The 17,358-nt window shown below is 34.7% G+C and overlaps 1 protein-coding gene across 4 annotated transcripts in view; it reads right to left on the bottom strand.

The window, feature by feature from the left end:
- The window catches only part of LOC143228992 (E3 ubiquitin-protein ligase TRIM33-like), a 55,567-nt gene that overhangs the window by 4,692 nt on the left and 33,517 nt on the right, over positions 1 to 17,358 (bottom strand). For all 4 annotated transcript variants that reach the window (XM_076460580.1, XM_076460581.1, XM_076460582.1 and 1 more), the window contains exons 8-16: positions 17,145 to 17,283; positions 14,551 to 14,677; positions 14,090 to 14,173; positions 12,975 to 13,022; positions 4,866 to 5,962; positions 4,501 to 4,612; positions 3,295 to 3,369; positions 2,235 to 2,390; positions 454 to 647 (exon numbers count right to left, since the gene is read on the bottom strand). In XM_076460580.1, coding sequence (XP_076316695.1) covers positions 454 to 647; positions 2,235 to 2,390; positions 3,295 to 3,369; positions 4,501 to 4,612; positions 4,866 to 5,962; positions 12,975 to 13,022; positions 14,090 to 14,173; positions 14,551 to 14,677; positions 17,145 to 17,283 — 2,032 coding nt within the window. The remainder of the gene's footprint in view (positions 1 to 453; positions 648 to 2,234; positions 2,391 to 3,294; positions 3,370 to 4,500; positions 4,613 to 4,865; positions 5,963 to 12,974; positions 13,023 to 14,089; positions 14,174 to 14,550; positions 14,678 to 17,144; positions 17,284 to 17,358) is intronic.

Genomic DNA, 17,358 nt, shown 5'->3' with positions numbered 1-17,358 from the left:
AATCACAGAAAATCGTTTTTTTTCTTAATTTCCTTCAATATGTAGCTCAGGTTAATTTATATATGTATAAAAACTAAGATATCCACATTGCATTATTTTTAACTGTATACTGACAAGTACGTATTATTTCAACTTAATGCATGAATAGACAAACACTTGAATTACAGAAAGTGTGCACAACCTTTTTCAAGTTTCAAAAAGTTTAGATTTAAATATCTCCCTTTCTTATTTTGATAAATTTATGTCTACCTAAATTTCACATACATGATTTAAAAAGTACTATAGCCAAAAAACTGGGCATTAGAAGAGTCTGACTCTACATACAGCACTTCCAACTTATAAAGCTGAAAATTAAGATTTGTGTTCTGCACAACAGTGAAATAACTGAATCAACCAGAAAGATTGGTGTTTGTATTAAAAGAAACAAAATTATTCCAAATGGCATGAACTCACCAGTACTGCATCATTGTATCATTAGGTAGTTCTTTACATTGTCGTTTGGCTTTACTGGTTTCTCCATCAGAAGGTGCTAAATCTTCTGATGATGGAGTTGTTAGCTCAAAGTTATATTCAGGCAAGTATTTCTTCAGCAGATCACAAAAAAAAACTTTTAAGATTTTGGCAGCATTGTACAAAGAAGATCCTTCCTGAAGAAGAAATCAATGAAAGTGAGTTTGCTATATATTTCTTAAAACATACAGCACTATATTCTATTACACTGGAGGAGAGAAGCATGGTCAAATGAAGGCCATTGCTGGTTAGGGCATGATTACATTATTTTTGTTTTGTTTTTAAAGATTTGGATTTTAGTAGGTCATTTATTACACCTTGTTGCACACTAATCTACCTTTATTTTATTTTATTTTTTAATGTGTTCATTTTTTTCTACAACATTGAAGATTTCATACAACTAATCCTAGGTGTAAAGAAACATGCTTTACTAAACCTAATATGTTAATATGTCATACACAGTTTAATTACATTATCAAAAGTCATTAAATAATATTCAGTAATAATCAGTGATGTCGAGAAACCCATTTGTTGAGAAATTTATATGCAAAAACGGCTCGTTTGGGTTGAGAAAATATTTTACATAGAAGAGTGATATTTTCTCAACCCAAACGAGCCGTTTTTGCATATAAATATTCAGTAATACAGTGTGTTCATAAATTATTGAACCATTTTATTAGTTGAACAGAATGAGAACTATACAAGATAAATAATTGTGGTTTTTTATACAACAGATTCTAAGACCCCCAAGTTTATTCATGACTATTCATCACTGGGAATGATTTATATTTTAAATACGCAGATAGTTTTAACTTGGTGATCTATATTAACATAGCTTGTTTACACTTGCCCTGCCTATTCATGTAACTGGAAACAACTCGTAATCATATGGGATTACAGTGTGACATAACAGTTAAGCAGAAAATATACCATTTTGTTTCTGTATCATAATAAATACATTTTTTTTACTAACAATTAAGATATTTATCATTGTCTCTTAAATATACAACAAATACAACACACACACACACACACACATACATATATATATATCTTGATTTTCTTTAAAAACTTGTAATTCAACTCAACATTAGGTCAAATTCAAATGACTTACCATTAATTATAATAAATTATGCTTAACACTTTATTTAGTTTAAATTTTCAGTTATAACACTGTATGTATGTGCAATTAAAATAAAAATAACATAATAGCCACTTGTAAATGAACATTACACAACAGAAAAAAATCAATTACTCAAGATATAATAGCTGTAAAGGTTGCAATAGTTCTCAAATTTCTTGTTGATTTAAATGCGAGACCCCCCCCCTTCCAAAAAAAAGAAAAAGAGGGGAATGGACTATACTCCTAAGCTTCCTATAAACAACAGATGTTATTTGAACTGTGGTGAAAACAACACTGAAACTATTGTATCTAATTCCCAGTCTGAGGTAAAGATAACACAATGAATGTTAAATATAAAAACTAGTGTCAACAAAATAATCACATATCAGATTATATTCTTCCTCTAGTTGGCTATTTCTTTTTCCAGATAGTGACAATGAACAAAGATTTGTTTTTTAGTTCAATGTCACTACCCAGAAGAAGAAATTAATAAAGAAGAGGAAAAAATATAATAGTCTGATATTCCAGTTTATTATTCATGTCCACAGGTGAATCATTTTGGTGTTTTGGATTTGTGTAGGGACTAAAAACTGTTACTTACCGGATTAAAAGTAAAACAGTTACTGAAAATAAGATGGATGTCGGAAGTTAATTCATCTACAGTTCTATAATGGTTGAAATGATTAGGAGAAAGCTTCTGTTTGATGGTCAGCATATCTATAGGCTTAGTAATCACCTTGTAGTAATTTGGTACTTGCTGATGGAAGAGAAGGAATATGACAAAATTTAAACTGCATAGTTGACAGTCCTGAAAACACAAACACTGACTACAGTTACATAGCAATCAATGATAAATGGGGCAATACAAATCTTGACTATTTTCTTAGCCCTTCCCAATCAGGGGTGAGGTATTTAACTGTAAAGACTGAAGCAGCCAAGTGCTTTCATAATTACAGTGAATATGCTTAAGCTACTAATGATCGTTTAACAGCATAGGTTACATATGTTACTTTGATATAATTATTATTTAAGACACATCAAAGAATTATAAAACACTAAACCTTAGAAGACTAGTGAAGAGCATTGTAATACATAAATAAAAAGAAAATGCCAAAGGTTATATAAAGATACTTTCGTATATATAAGAAAATACAACTTCAGTGATAAACAGTGCGAGATGCAAGGAGAGCAGTCTTAGATCAGAATACAGAACTTTAAACTGAATTTCCATGCACTGTCCAGTTACAAATCCTCCAACCCAATGAGGTATATATCATACATAATCACAATGTCAGCATCCAAATAATGATGTTTAACACATGTAGTTATTAATACTGCAGACAGAAACAGCATATTATATACAGTTAAAAACAAACACCTTCCAGAAACAGATAGTGTTACAAGTATTAACAAACCCTTGTTACTGTGATACAGATGAAGAGTACTGAATACAATCATGAATCCTTGAATTCTGAGGAACAGGTACAAAACAATAAACACAACTGGAATGAGAGTTCATCAAATAACACAGTTAAACTCTTGTCTGTAATTAGTAAACAGTAACAAAATGTATTGTACTTCAAATTTTTTCATCAAGTTACTTTCTAATAGAAATGAAGTATATTTATTTTGCACCAGGGAGTAAACACTAATGAACTTACAGTTTTGCTAACTGGCTCGTGGAAAGGTATGCTAGCTTCGTGGCAGAAAAGTTCCAGTAGTATCTTCTCACAACACTGTATTAATAGCACAAAATATTCATTACACAGAATGTAAAAGACTTAATTAAAATAACTTTAAAATGCTGTGAAAAAGAACAAAAAAACGTTTTGACTGTCAATGGAAATTGTCAGAAATCTGATGCAGCATGGTTTATACAAGTATTTAACATTTGCATAATGCCACCTACTGGCAGTATGCTAACCTTTTAAATATCCCTTAAGCTCCATGCAAAACCTTATTTTTTTAATTCAATGGTGCCACCTTTTAAGAATCACTTAAGTTCCAAACAAATCTTTATAACTTTCCCAGACAATAGAATGATACATGTTCAACCATGGTAGATCCTATTATTTCACAATTTTACCAAAATCACCAAAATCAAAATCTACTTTTAAGAACTGGGTTACCCTACTTTATCTTATAGATAAGTAAAGCTTACTAAGACTTTTATTTCAGCTGATATTCAAGTTTATTTTAAATACCTCTTTTTCCCTTACACAGATATCAGTTAATCAAAAAAGAGAAATCTATTGTTCAATTTGCCTGATTATAGCAAAACCTATTAAAATAAATAGAATGAATGGACAGCTGTTAAAAGTAACAAGTGGGGATTACAAATGAGCCCTACAAGATGGAAGAATAATAGAATCTACTCTAACTGAACATGAATTGTTAACAGATCATTCCATCAACTTGTGCAAGTATATAGATCTTTCATTTCATAAAAGCTTGCAATATGCAGTTGCTACGTAGTGGCATAGACCTCAAGAAGACAGAGCTTTGGTGATGACTTCCCATTGGCAGTCGAAATGTTATATTGTTTTGAAACTGCTGTTTTTTTTTATTATTTTAATGTTCGATATATATTAAAAATACAAACCATGCTTAATAATCATGGTGATTTTTGTGATAACATAATTTAGTAAATGAAAGATACCTCTTACAATAAAGATCAGTGAAAGTATTCAAGAAAATATTTATTAAGTTCTAAAAACGAACAGGAGAAAATGTTAAACGAGTATTAAGTTTAGTTTGAATGTTTTTTTAACCCTGTTGAATAAATTTTAAAAACACTAGTTATTATTTAAAACTGAATGGTGCTTAAAAGTTCTTTTTAATACATTATAAAAAAATAAAAGTAATACCGTCAGCTCATGACCAGATAAACCCAATGGATTTTTTCTTTTGCTTCCGCCAGAATCTCGAGTAAGAGATCCATTTATAATATCTGTACACATGAGACAAGCCCAGTCCTCACTACAAGATAAAATAAACCTTTTATCTCAGTTACTAAAATTGAAGGCAGAAGTTAATATTACTTGCACAGCTTCATACACAATAACAAAGATAAACAATACAGTAATACAAGGGAAAAAAACAACAAACAATAAAACATCTATTTAAATATTTTTGATAGATTGGAATAAAGGATGTTTTTTTTAAACTTTTTCTACTCACTTTTGTTATGTATGTGAAATATTATTTTAGGAAATTGGTTTATGTTACTTACTTAGGAGTGGTTAAGAGAGCAGGAACATGACAGTTAAGGTGATACACACGGGGACAGTTACTACAACATAACAACTCTCCTCCATCATGACACACTGCACACCAATCCTCATTAGGATCATCTACAGAATGATTTGAATTTTTTCCCACATTTTTTGAAACAGTCATGGATAACTCTTTTTTGCCTTGTCCATTTATAAATGTTTTTGTTATCTTGGCCACTGCATCCTTTAATGGATTTATTTCTTCATTTGGAGATTTTGTTCCTACTTTTGAAATTTCTAAGCCATTGCTATTCACTCGCACTTCGCTCACTGTTAATCCACTGCTGCTCGTTTTCAAAAGGTCTTCTAGGGATTGCAGGTCTTCTAAAAGTGACCTGTTATTCTCTTCTGATTTCCATTTCTCTTTGCTAATCTCTTTAGGACTATTATCAATCTTTTCTTTCTTGATCTTAAACTTTGGTATAGTTATGTCATTTAACTTTTCTTTTTTTATCCTGATTTTCAAAGTACTTTCATTTGATGAAGAACTTTCTTGAGATTCTCTTCTACTTTGTTTTTGAGAATCTATACTTTTACTAGTCTCTTGAGATTCCCTTCTACTCTTTTCAACAGAATCTTTCTTAGTCTGCTCCTGAGAATCCCTCCTTGTCTTTTCCTGAGATTCTCTCTTGACCTTCTCCTTTGGCTCTTTTTTAGTTTTCTTTAATGGATCTCTTTTAGTCTTTTCCTGGATATCTCTCTTACTTATCTCAGAAGAATCTCTGCTATTAGTCTCCTCAGACTCTGTTTTGTTTTTCTCTTGGCACTCCTTCACAGTAACTTCATCAGTTTCTTTTTTGTTTAACTCTTTGGAACCTTTTCTGTTTTTCACTTTATTCTCTCCTTTGGAATTGTTTTTGGTTTCCACACCTATATCACTGCCATTTTTTTCATCACTACTGGTCTCCTTCACATGGTTTTCTGCTGTGAGAACAGACTCTGCTGCACCAGTCACAGACACAATAATGGGGTTAGGAACTGGAGTGTCTTGATCATCATCAATAGTCACCACAGGAACGGGACTACTGCTGCTATCAGCAGTTACCGTTGAACCCTTGAAAACAAGTTTAAAAGGATTTCAGAAGATAAAAGACTGGTAGAAAAATATATACATCTGCGTATTTTCATCGTATCTTATTACCTACAAGTCACACCAAATAATGTAGAACAAAAAATTAATGAGATAACAGAACAATAGAATATGTATGTTGCTAAACTTTCCCACATTATATTTCTGATTTATAAAATTTGAATTGATTGATTGATTTAGCGTTTTATGGCACAAAGCAGCTAGGCTATCTGCGCCAAACGTCCGGTAAAAACAAATTAAATGTAGTAAAATACAGAAAAGAAAATGAAGGTAAAACAAAACTTCATTGAAAAACAGAAAAAGCATAAAACCAATGTTGACACTTAGTTTACAATGTTAAGAGAGAAAGCAGAGTAAGAGAAGTTGTAAAGTACTTTCTGTAGCATAATGGTAATGATCATAACCCACCAGGAAGACTAACAGGTAAGTACAAGAACCACCATCAGTCACCTGAAGTTGGCCTTTCCAGACCTGGTTCAGGGTTATGTGTCATAGCAGCCATTATCAAAATGTAAAATAATAGAAGTTTTAAAAGACATATAGCAAAATCGTAATAATGAGTAGCCAAATGTCCAGTAAAAAGGTAAAAGTAAAGTAAATGTAGTAAAATTTGTAAAAGTAAACAAAGGTAAAAACAAAACAGCAATTAAAAACAGAAAATTGCATAAAACTGATGTTGACATCCAGTCTATAAAGTTGTAAAGGACTTCCTGCAGCAGAATGGTAATCATCATAACCCACCAGGAAGACTAACAGGCAAGTACTAGAACCACCGTCAGTCACCTGAAGTTGGTCTTTCCAGTCCTGGTTCCAGGTTATGTGTCATTATGGCCAGTACCAAAGGATAAAGTAATAAAAGTTCAAAAGACATGCAGCAAAATTGGAATAACAACTTGCCAGGACGGCTAACGGGTAGTTCAAACAGCAGCGTTAGTCACCTGAAGTTGGCCTTTCCAGTCCTGGTGCTGAGTTATTTAATGTTCTGGCCATTTTCCAATTTCAAATAGAACTAGAGAGATTGAAACTTTGAAAAGGGAACCACAATTAAAAAGGTGTAATGAATAAATATCCAACACTTAAAAATGAGATTAAAAAGATTAATGGCCATTAAAAAACTAAAAATTTATCAAAGGTGGACACAGTGTCACCATCACCAATAACACTGTCCAATGTTACAAATAAACCCTGGAAAAAACATGTTTAAAATAGTGCCGTCATTAAGAGTCGTAATGATGGCAAGAAAGTAAAATGTGGCTCACAGTAATTTGAGTGTTACACAAACTACACACTGATGCAACAGTTCCAGATAAAAGAAAACAATGAGTTAAAAAACTGTGACCAATGCGTAGTCTAGTTAGAACAACTTTCTCCTTCCGAACCTTACGGAAGCTAGATGGCCAAAGCACAATATAGGGTTTTATTTGAAAAAGGTTGTTGTCGCATTGCTCACTCCAAGTGGACTGCTAGCTGGCATGGAGCCGAGCCTTGAATACAGGACCATGGTCCATGCACGAAACAGGCACAGTGGTGATAGTGCCTGAGCAGATAGATTTAGCTGCCGTGTCTGCAAGCTCGTTCCTGTGAATACCAACATGGCCTGGTATCCAGAAAAACTGGATAGAAGTAGATGTTAATGAGAAATGGGTCAGTCGGTTTTGAATATCAGCGAGAACAGGGTGTGAGCCAACGTGTAGCAATTCCAGGGCCAGTAGAGAACTAAGCGAGTCAGTATAAATATTGCAGTTGGAGTACTGCTCAGCTTCAATATGATCCAGGGCAAGAGATATGGCATACAGTTCAGAAGTGAACACAGAAGCTGTAAAAGGGATTCTGCGCGCAACCACCAAACCACAGCAAACCATGGCAGAGCACACTGAATTACCTGATTTGGAACCATCTGTATAAATTGGAATGGTATAATCGTTGATGTTCATTAAATAAAAGACGGTACTTCCAATCTGGAGTATCTGCCTTGTTCAGATGACTGAAAGAAAGGTCATATTTAGGGGCTGTAATAAGCCATGGTGGGATGGGCTGACCTGTGGATTCTGCAATGTTATCCAAGGATAGACCCAATTCATCCAATTGTGCCTGGATGAGAAGGCCAAAAGGAGCAATGGCAGATCGTCTGTTATGAAAAAGTACGGCCCACTGAGGCAGGAAAACACATCCCCAGGTGGGATGCTTTGGTAAGGAACGAAGTTTCAAAGAATATAGTAAAGATTGTTGCAAATGGCAAAGGTGCAGAGAAGGTTTATGAGATTCAACATAAAAGCTTTGAACTGGAGAGGTGCAGAAAGCCCCAGTGCAGAGTTGAAGTCCTTGGTGATGTATGGGGTCCAGCATCTTTAAGGCCGAGGGTCTGGCAGAGCCATAAACCATTGATCCATAATAGAGTTTTGATCGAATAAGAGCATGATATACCTTTAACACAAAACATCGATCTGCTCTCCAACTGGCAATAGAGAGGACACGGAGGACGTTCAGTGCTTTTGACCCATAGCTGCTTTAAGTGTGGTATAAAGGTCAGCTTACGGTAAAAAATAAGCCCCAAGAACTTGGTCTCAGGGACCACTGGCAGCGAAACTTCACCGATATGAAGTTCAGGATCAGGGTGAATACCCCGTTGGTGGCAAAAGTGCATGCAAACGGTTTTAGAGAAGAAAAATTAAAGTTGTTATCCATAGTCCACTGCAGTACACGATTGAGGGCAGTTTGTAGTTGCCGCTCAATATATATCTCACGTTCAAAGACTGGCACGAGATGTGAAAGTCATCGACATACAGCCCATTCACAACAGTGAGAGGGAGTTGTTCAGTGATGGCATTTATCTTTATACTGAAAAGTGTGACACTCAAAATACAGCCTTGAGGGACTCCAAGTTCATGTAGAAAAGAACGGGGAAAGTGTCGAACCCACATGAACTTGGAATCTCCTGTCCATTAAAAAATTTTTAATAAACATGGGTAAATGGCCATGTAACCCATATGTATGGAGGTCTCGCAAAACGCCATACCTCCATGTTGTGTCATAAGCCTAATCAATTTTGTATTGATACAAAATGTTGGCGTTTGAGAAAGGCTTCTCTGATTGATGTATCAAGTCAAATTAGGTGGTCTGTGATGGAGTGCTGTCATCGGAACCCACACTGGGTGGGCGAGAGGAGGTTGTTTGATTCGAGGAACAAAACAAGACAAGCATTAACCATCCTTTCTAAGGTATTACAGAGACAGCTCATCAAAGCAATTGGACCATAGTTTGAAGGAATCTTGGGATCTTTCCCTGGCATAGAGTGAGGTAAAATAATAGCCTGGCACCAGGCATCAGGAAAAACATTCTTCTGCCAGATCTGGTTAAAGACAATTAGAAGGACATCAAGAGAAACTGGAGATAGATGGTGCAGCATGTCATGGTTTACATCATCAGGTTCAACAGATGTACTACCAGACCTATGAAGGGCCATTTTTAGTTCCACCAGTGTAAAGGGACAATTAAAGTCAAAGATACAGTCAGTTTGAAAGGAAAAAGGTGAACGCTCTGCCCGGAGTATTGATGGCCAAGAAGGTGGAGGAACAAGCAGAAGTGCTAGATACCTAGCAAAAGCTTTCACCTAGAGTATCATCAATGCTCCAGACATCAGCCACCTCCTGACCATCAGAGAGTAAGATCGAAAGGGGGACAGTATTGTAGTGCCCACTGACCTTTTGAATCCTGTCCCATATGACCTTGGAACTGGTGGTAGAAGATATGCTAGTTGTGAACTTAATCCAAAATTTCTTCTGGCTTTGACATCTTACCCACCTAGCATGTGCACGGGCCCGTTGGAAACTGACGCAGTTTGAAAGTGTGGGATATCTACGAAAAGTATCCCAGGCCCGTTTTTTAGCCTTCCGTGCTAAGTGATAAGCAGGATTCCACCACAGACGAGGATATCGTGGAAAATGTGTCAAGGTTTTAGGAAACACTGAGCAGCTACTTGTATAATACAGACAGTTACCGCTGCCACACAGTCGTCTGTTGATGGCTGATTGACAATGGCAGGATCAAGTTCTGTGAGAGCAGTGAAAGTGGACCAGTCTGCCCGATCCAGCTTCCACCGAGGCATGCGGGTAGGGTGGCATCGACCACGGCCAGTCTCTCTCAAAAGTATAGGAAAATGATCACTGCCTCATAGATTATTGTCAACTCTCCATGATAAATGGGAGAATAATGAAGGGGAGCAAACAGAGATCAATAGTGGTAAAGGACTGACTAGGTGCATGAAAATAAGTGGAAGAACCAGTACTGAAAAGAGAAAGGTTGTGGTCAGAAAGCATATGCTCTACAGAGTGAACCTTCCCATCAAAAACAGCACTTCCCCAGAGGGGATGATGTCCATTAAAGTCCCCCAGGAGTAGAAAGGGAGATGGCAACTGTTCAACGAGAACATCAATGTCTGATTGATCATATGTCTCTCCAGAGGACAGGTAGAGAGAACAAACAGTGATGGTATGACCCAAGGAAACACGGATGGCTACGACCTCCAAGGGTGTGTTGAGTGACAAAGACAGGGTGGGCATATGCTGATCAACCAATAGTGCTACCCCTCCATGTACTCGTCCATCACACAACCTGTCATTTCTGTACAGAGAAAACTGCCAAATAATGACTGTTTTGGCAGGTTTTAGAAATGTTTCTTGTAAGGAAAGACATACAGAATGGTAGGAAGCAATCAGTGTTTTGATATCATCAAGAATAGGAGGTAAACCTCGACAGTTCCATTGTATTAAGGTGGCCATTTTTAATGACGGGTAGGCGAAGTGGCTGGAGAACCCTTCTGTTTATGACCATGTCTTTTTTCCTTAGTGTCCTTGGGCGGAGGAGGTCTATCAACCTCCATGGATCCTGCCCTGGGTCGATTGGGCAGGTCTTTGTGATTGGAAGGGGATTCCAGTGAGTGAGGATACGAACGAATGATTGTTTTGCCTCTTGGAATGGGAGAAAAAGATGTATCAGAAGAAATGCCTGTATTTGAAACTAAGGATGTGGATCTTGAGGTTTGTTGGAATGTATGGGAGGAACAGAGATGGGTGTGGAAGTCGATTCATCAACCTTTTTAACCATGGAGGTCAAAAGGCTTTTCATTTGTTTAGAAAACGATTCTCTTGGAGGCACACAGAGATCTGTCTGCACTCCCACTGTAGTTGTAGAACAAAGTGCAGCAGCATATGTCCGAGATGGAGTGGTGGGCAGCAATTTCCGAGCCTCAGGATAACTAATGTTATGAGTCGTTTTCAAATGCTGCACCTCTTTTTCCTCCAACCATTTTGGGGAAGAACGAAAGTAGGTAGGGTGAGAACCATTGCAGTTGATGCAATGTGGGTCCATGTCACATTCATAGGCATCGTGGCCCTTGCCACCACAACGAGCACATGTCAGGGAACCATGACATGATGTCTTTGAGTGACCGAACCTCTGACATTGGAAACATCGGAGAGGGTTTGGAATGTATGGCCGTACCCTGCAAATTAGATAACCTGCCTTGATGGTGGCAGGTGCACGTGATGATGCAAATGTCAAAACAAGGGTATTTGTTGGCAGTGTAACTCCATCTTTGCGAGTGGAGATGCGCCTCACTGCAGAAACTCCTTGAGTGGAGAGACCAGCGAGAATCTCTGACTCGGGGACGTTTTTCAAATCCCTTTCAACAATAACTTCTCGTGATGAATTCAAGGTAGCATGAGGGGTAACCTCAATAGGTATATCAACAATTGCCGTTGAATTCAAGAGGAGTTCACTGTGTTGGGTTGTGGATGTTTCAACTAATATGTCTCCAGATAGAAGCTTCTTTACTGACTTTGGAGAGCCAGCAAGACCCTCAAGTCCCTTCTGAATAAAAAAAGGGGGACATTTGCCCTAAAGATTTTTCTGAAAGAGAATGTAATATAAGAAAATGGGGTATGTGTGTTACAGATGTTGAAGATTGCTGCTCAGAGTCTTCAAGATGTGGTCGTTTGCCTATTGACTGTTTTTCACTATTTTATTTAAAATTTTTGAAGGAGGATCCATAGGGAAAAAGAAAAATTTCAGTACCCACTGACCCCACCCACCATGGAGCCCTACAAGGGGATGCACTACAATGCAGCAACACCAGGGTTTCTTGAGCACTATACCCAAACACCAGCATCAGGCACAATGTCCACAACACCAGTTGAGAACTTCCAATACTGGTACTTGGTTGACTCTAGTCCAAGTGGACCAGCCAATTGACCCAAGGAGGGCCACCTAAAGGCTGCCCGTCTCCAGGAATTCAAGGCCAAAGTGGTGTGTTAGGGTTGTGTATGTCTCTCAAAACTGTAATATAGCTCGAGGGCACCACTGACTTGTGTTGTGGTGAATAATAAGTAGTAAAGGGCAAGAAAGGAAATTAAAAATTAAACAAAAGGAATCTTTTTAAAGATATTCCAGAAAAAATTAAAAACAACTTACATTTTTTTTATATTTTCTAATTTTAATTATTTTGCTATATTGTACATCAATGATAATAGCTACAGTAAGTGATATGGTACAGAAATTGAAATGCAAAAACTGATCTTAAAAAAAATTTTGATATCCTTTCAGGAGGGCCTAAAGATTATGCAAATGAAATATGAAAAATATAAGAACAAGAAAAATATTTTTACACTCAAAATGAAAATCACTTTGCACTAGATTTGAATGTGAGTAACTACAATAGAAAAATAACACATTTTAAGTAAAAGATTTACTTATAAAACTCATTATTTGTATACAAGATCTTTACAAAATCATACCTGACTTTGAGAGGATATGTTAAGAAATCTCAGGATTATCATATGTATCATTGTAAAAGTGAAATTCATGACTTTACCCATAGCTAAAGGGTTAATACAGTGGCAAAACTCAATTATTAATTCATTAGCCCAGAATATTAGCCATACTGCCCTACTATCCAAAAATTACAAAACTTAATACTAACCCTTCTACCTTCTTTTCTGCTTGTAAGACTCATAATACTTTCCTTTGACTGTAAATAAAATACAAAATATAGGTTTCAGGATTATAGGTTTCTGTTTAATAAACAGAGAATACTTTCAACTTCACCTTTAAATTATACCCAAACCTTATGGGTAAAAAAAAACAACTAATAGCATGCAGAAGAAATGTTTTATGTTTTGTATATTTATGATTTATAAGCATTTATCGATATACTTTATTTCAGTAACTACAGTTTATTTGCTGAAAAATATGTGAAACAATCTATTTTTTGTGTACAGTTTTAACATTATTTCCAACTTGACATATGTGCCAAGACAACACATATTTCTACTCTGTAAATAGTTTACTAGCCATTTTTTGTAACCCAGATGTCAGTAACTTGTTTTTTTGGAAAAATGAAGACAAATTAGTAACTTATGATTTCAAACTGACTCAACAATTCATAATACATAAAAAATGTACTTCATCTTATGTTATTCACACAACAGAGAGAAAGATGTTTTTAAGTATGATGTTATCTAATTACTTTTGGCTATGATGCCATGACAAGCTATACTTTATTCTTTTAACTTCACTAATAAATGCTATTTTAACAGGTTTACAGTATTATACTTGTCCCTAAAAAAACTCATTCTTCCAGCTGGCTGTCTGGTTTTGGCTTGACACCGATGTAACGATATTCAATCTTTATCACAAGAATAACGAATAACACTAACAATAATGGTTGAGTATGATTTTATTCTGGGGTTAAAAGTTACTTAATAGGTGTGTAGAAGTTGCATCATTCATGAGTATAATCCAATTTCTTTTATATCAAACAACTTCTTTGATACAAAAGCCAAAAACACTTTCTGGTAACACCCAAGAAAGATAACCAAGTTAGAGAACAACAAAAAGGTTGCATAACACCAAGTTTCTTAAAAAAAAAAATCCTTTAAGTCTTACATTTTGTAAGTACTAAATTCTTGTTTAGACAGGATATTCTAATAATCTTTTAGAAGAATGTTACTTCTGAAATTCTAAAATATGTTCCTTTAACCAGCATAATAAACTTCAAATTCCATTCACTAAATTCCAATGTGTTCACTCTTTTACCTTCTCTCCTGGAGAACCATCATCTGTTGTTCCCTTGTCTTCATCTTTTAAAATACTTCCTATAGACTGGTTTGCAAATTCACTCTAATATAAAAAATAGAATTGAAAAAAACAACAGTGGCAATTTGTTTAGATGTTTTCTGGTTTCAATAGAGGTTTTTTTACACACTTTTATCTGTACAACAGAAAGTTTATGTATTATCATTCACAGGTCCATTACTATGATTTATAACCTTTAGTTTCAGGCACCGTAAACATCCTTTTATAAGGAAAACACATCTTTATGTATCTTCAGATCTAAAAGTTTTGTTTACAAATACCATATTAATTAATAGATTTCAAAGAAAGTTTATGTATTAGTTGTTTCAAATACATTAAACTTACCAATGAATACAACATCAGTACATATGGGAATAAAACTAGACTGTGAATGGTGATGAAGTAAAACTAATATAACCTACCAATATTCTTGAAGCAGCATCAACAATAGACTCCTCTTTGGGTGAATATCCTTGACCACTGCAAGTAGGCATCTGTTCACCTGAAGACTTATCTTCACCATTTATTTGAACACCAATGCCTGCAGTTCTAGAAAAAGATAAAACAATTACTGATCCTCTTTAGAACATATTGCACAAGTTATTGATGCATAAACTTCACAAAAAACACTATTATCTCAATAAGATATTATTTACAAATATTCAATCAGAAGTTAGTGAGGCTCAAAATTTCTTAACATACAGCAACGAAATAACCTAAAACATTATGAACAAAAGTAAGAAAAACAGACCACTAACTGCAAATGAGGTTTTATAAAGAAATGTAAAAAACTGAAGCTGATCAAACAACATATTATCAATCATGTTCTGCATCCAAAATCTAAAGCATTAAGGAATGAATAAAAGTAGTATCCAACAAAAGTGTTGAATACTCTGCATTTGCTCGAGCATACAATGATGATTCTTAAACAAGTGTACCCCAACTAAAAAAAACAGCAGAAAAGTAAGGTTGATGAACACGCTGAACATTTTTATCCCAACACTCAATGTTACAGCTCCAAAAACAGAGGTCAACAATTTAGTGTTGATTCAGTTGGTAGTTTTTGTTTTGTTTTCAGAGGTTTGTTGATGAGTGTCAGTAGAATTTCAGTCTAGTTTTTGAACTTTATTTACTTATACTCACAGTTTAATCAAATGAAATGGTCAAAAGATTTAGTTGACTCTTAAATCATTGAATTAGCCAGTCACTTAAAGTATGGTCATGAAAGTTGTCATCTTCCAACCTACATACAGGGTGGTATACTTACATATTAAACCTGTAATATTATTTTGCAATCCCAAGAAACCTGTACAGAAACTTACCCATTAAAAGGCATATCATTTGCCCTTCAAGATGTGATACATCAATATTTGTTCCTTTCTATGTATGCCAATTGCTATCTATTTGTATGTGTAGTCTTATATTGTTCTAATGTTACATAGAGCAAATATGTAGAGACCCTGACATAAAGTGAGGACTTATTGAGCTGACAGGATTTCCTCAACAAACACCACCTGACAGCATTGATATCACAACAATATTGTAGTATACTGTACACAGGTATTTTGAGACATACATGGCATAATATTCTTCAGTTTGTCATAATGAATGAAACCTCATGCTCTTCCTTCATGAAATTTGTGCCACATCTTCAAACTTCCTGTTTAATATTCTAGAAGAAGTGGTTACATGAGAATAATCAGGTTTACATATAAATAACATGAGCTTATTGCACCTGCTTGGTTTAACACACTCTCTTGTTGGCTAACCCATTTTACAAACTGTATTTGTATGCATGAAGTGATATATTTAATGTTTATGCTTACAGAAAATGCTGTTGACAGCTCACTAAACATTCAGTCATTTATATATTAAGGCTTTGTATATTCTACAGCATATTTTCAGTTTATGTTTTTCTTGTACAGTTCTTTCTCAATCCTAAAGGTATATACTATTCAATAATGTTTCACAACTTCAACTTTTAAATCAAAATTATTTTTCTCTTCCTCTAGGTGTGTGCAAGTAGACACACGTAACATACATCAGCTGTTATTTTAATACAGTAGAATGTGTGGAATTACCAAATTTGTGTTTCACATATTTACACTTTCTCTCTCTCTCTCTTTTTTTTTCTCTCTGACTGTAGACTGCTTTTATCAAAAAACTTCAGCAATGAAATTAACATTGATGGCAACACTTGTTTACTTGGAATAACTTTCAATAATTTTGAGTGTGTTCCAAAAATGTATAAGAGTAAAATTAACCTATAACTACCAGGGGAGTTTGCACTGATCCCATCAATTTTTATTTACATCTGGTTTTATAACCAAACCCAAAGTAGTGAAAAAAATATAAACTTAACTTGAAACGGGAACCCTTTTCATATTTATACTAAATATGTTCTTAAGTGAGAGAGTTTTTGAAATATTTTTTAAAGTGACACAGTTTTAAAGTTTTAATGGCAAAAGAATGGATTTCTCGAAATATAAATAATACCTTTATATGTAAAAGTGTTTCCAACATATTTCTTATTTATATTCATCATATATTTATCTTAAAGTTTTGCTTTCATATTATGGTACAGTTATTATGGAAAATGTTTGGGCTTGTTTAATATTTTTAAAAGTTAGTTATACAACTATAATTTATAAAAAAAAAACACACTAACTCATTCATTCATTGTGTTGTTTATAGAAATACAGTGTAGGCAATACATTTCTTTGTTGCTCTTTGCAAGCTGTGAAATATTAACTATAATATAATAAATTCCCAAACTTTACATTTGGTTATTATTATTATTTTTAAATTAGTACATTTATTAAATATATTCTAAATTCATACAACATTGAAACCAAACTGGGTAAAAATTATCTTGCCTCTCATTTACCTGTTTTGACTTTGCACCACTACATTTGGTTATTATTATTTTTTTTAAATTAGTGCATTTATTAAATATATTCTAAATTCATACAACATTGTAACTGGATTGGGTAAAATTATCTTGTCCATCATTTACCTGTTTTGACTTTGCACCATTGCAGTTTGTGGGGTTGAAAGGCTAACATTACTGGGAGTTGTTCCATGCAGGGATACTGCTGTGTTGATAGTTGTTGATGGGACAATGTAAGATGGAAGTGGGTTGGAACTTGATGAAACTGAAAATATTTATATATTTGAAATAAATACAGTTGAGAAACACATATATAGGATTGTACTGTAGAGACATATCC

Source organism: Tachypleus tridentatus, chromosome 10, assembly GCF_004210375.1.
Source record: "Tachypleus tridentatus isolate NWPU-2018 chromosome 10, ASM421037v1, whole genome shotgun sequence".
Taxonomy (NCBI): Eukaryota; Metazoa; Arthropoda; class Merostomata; order Xiphosura; family Limulidae; genus Tachypleus; species Tachypleus tridentatus.
This window is presented reverse-complemented; position numbering and strand designations above follow the sequence as displayed.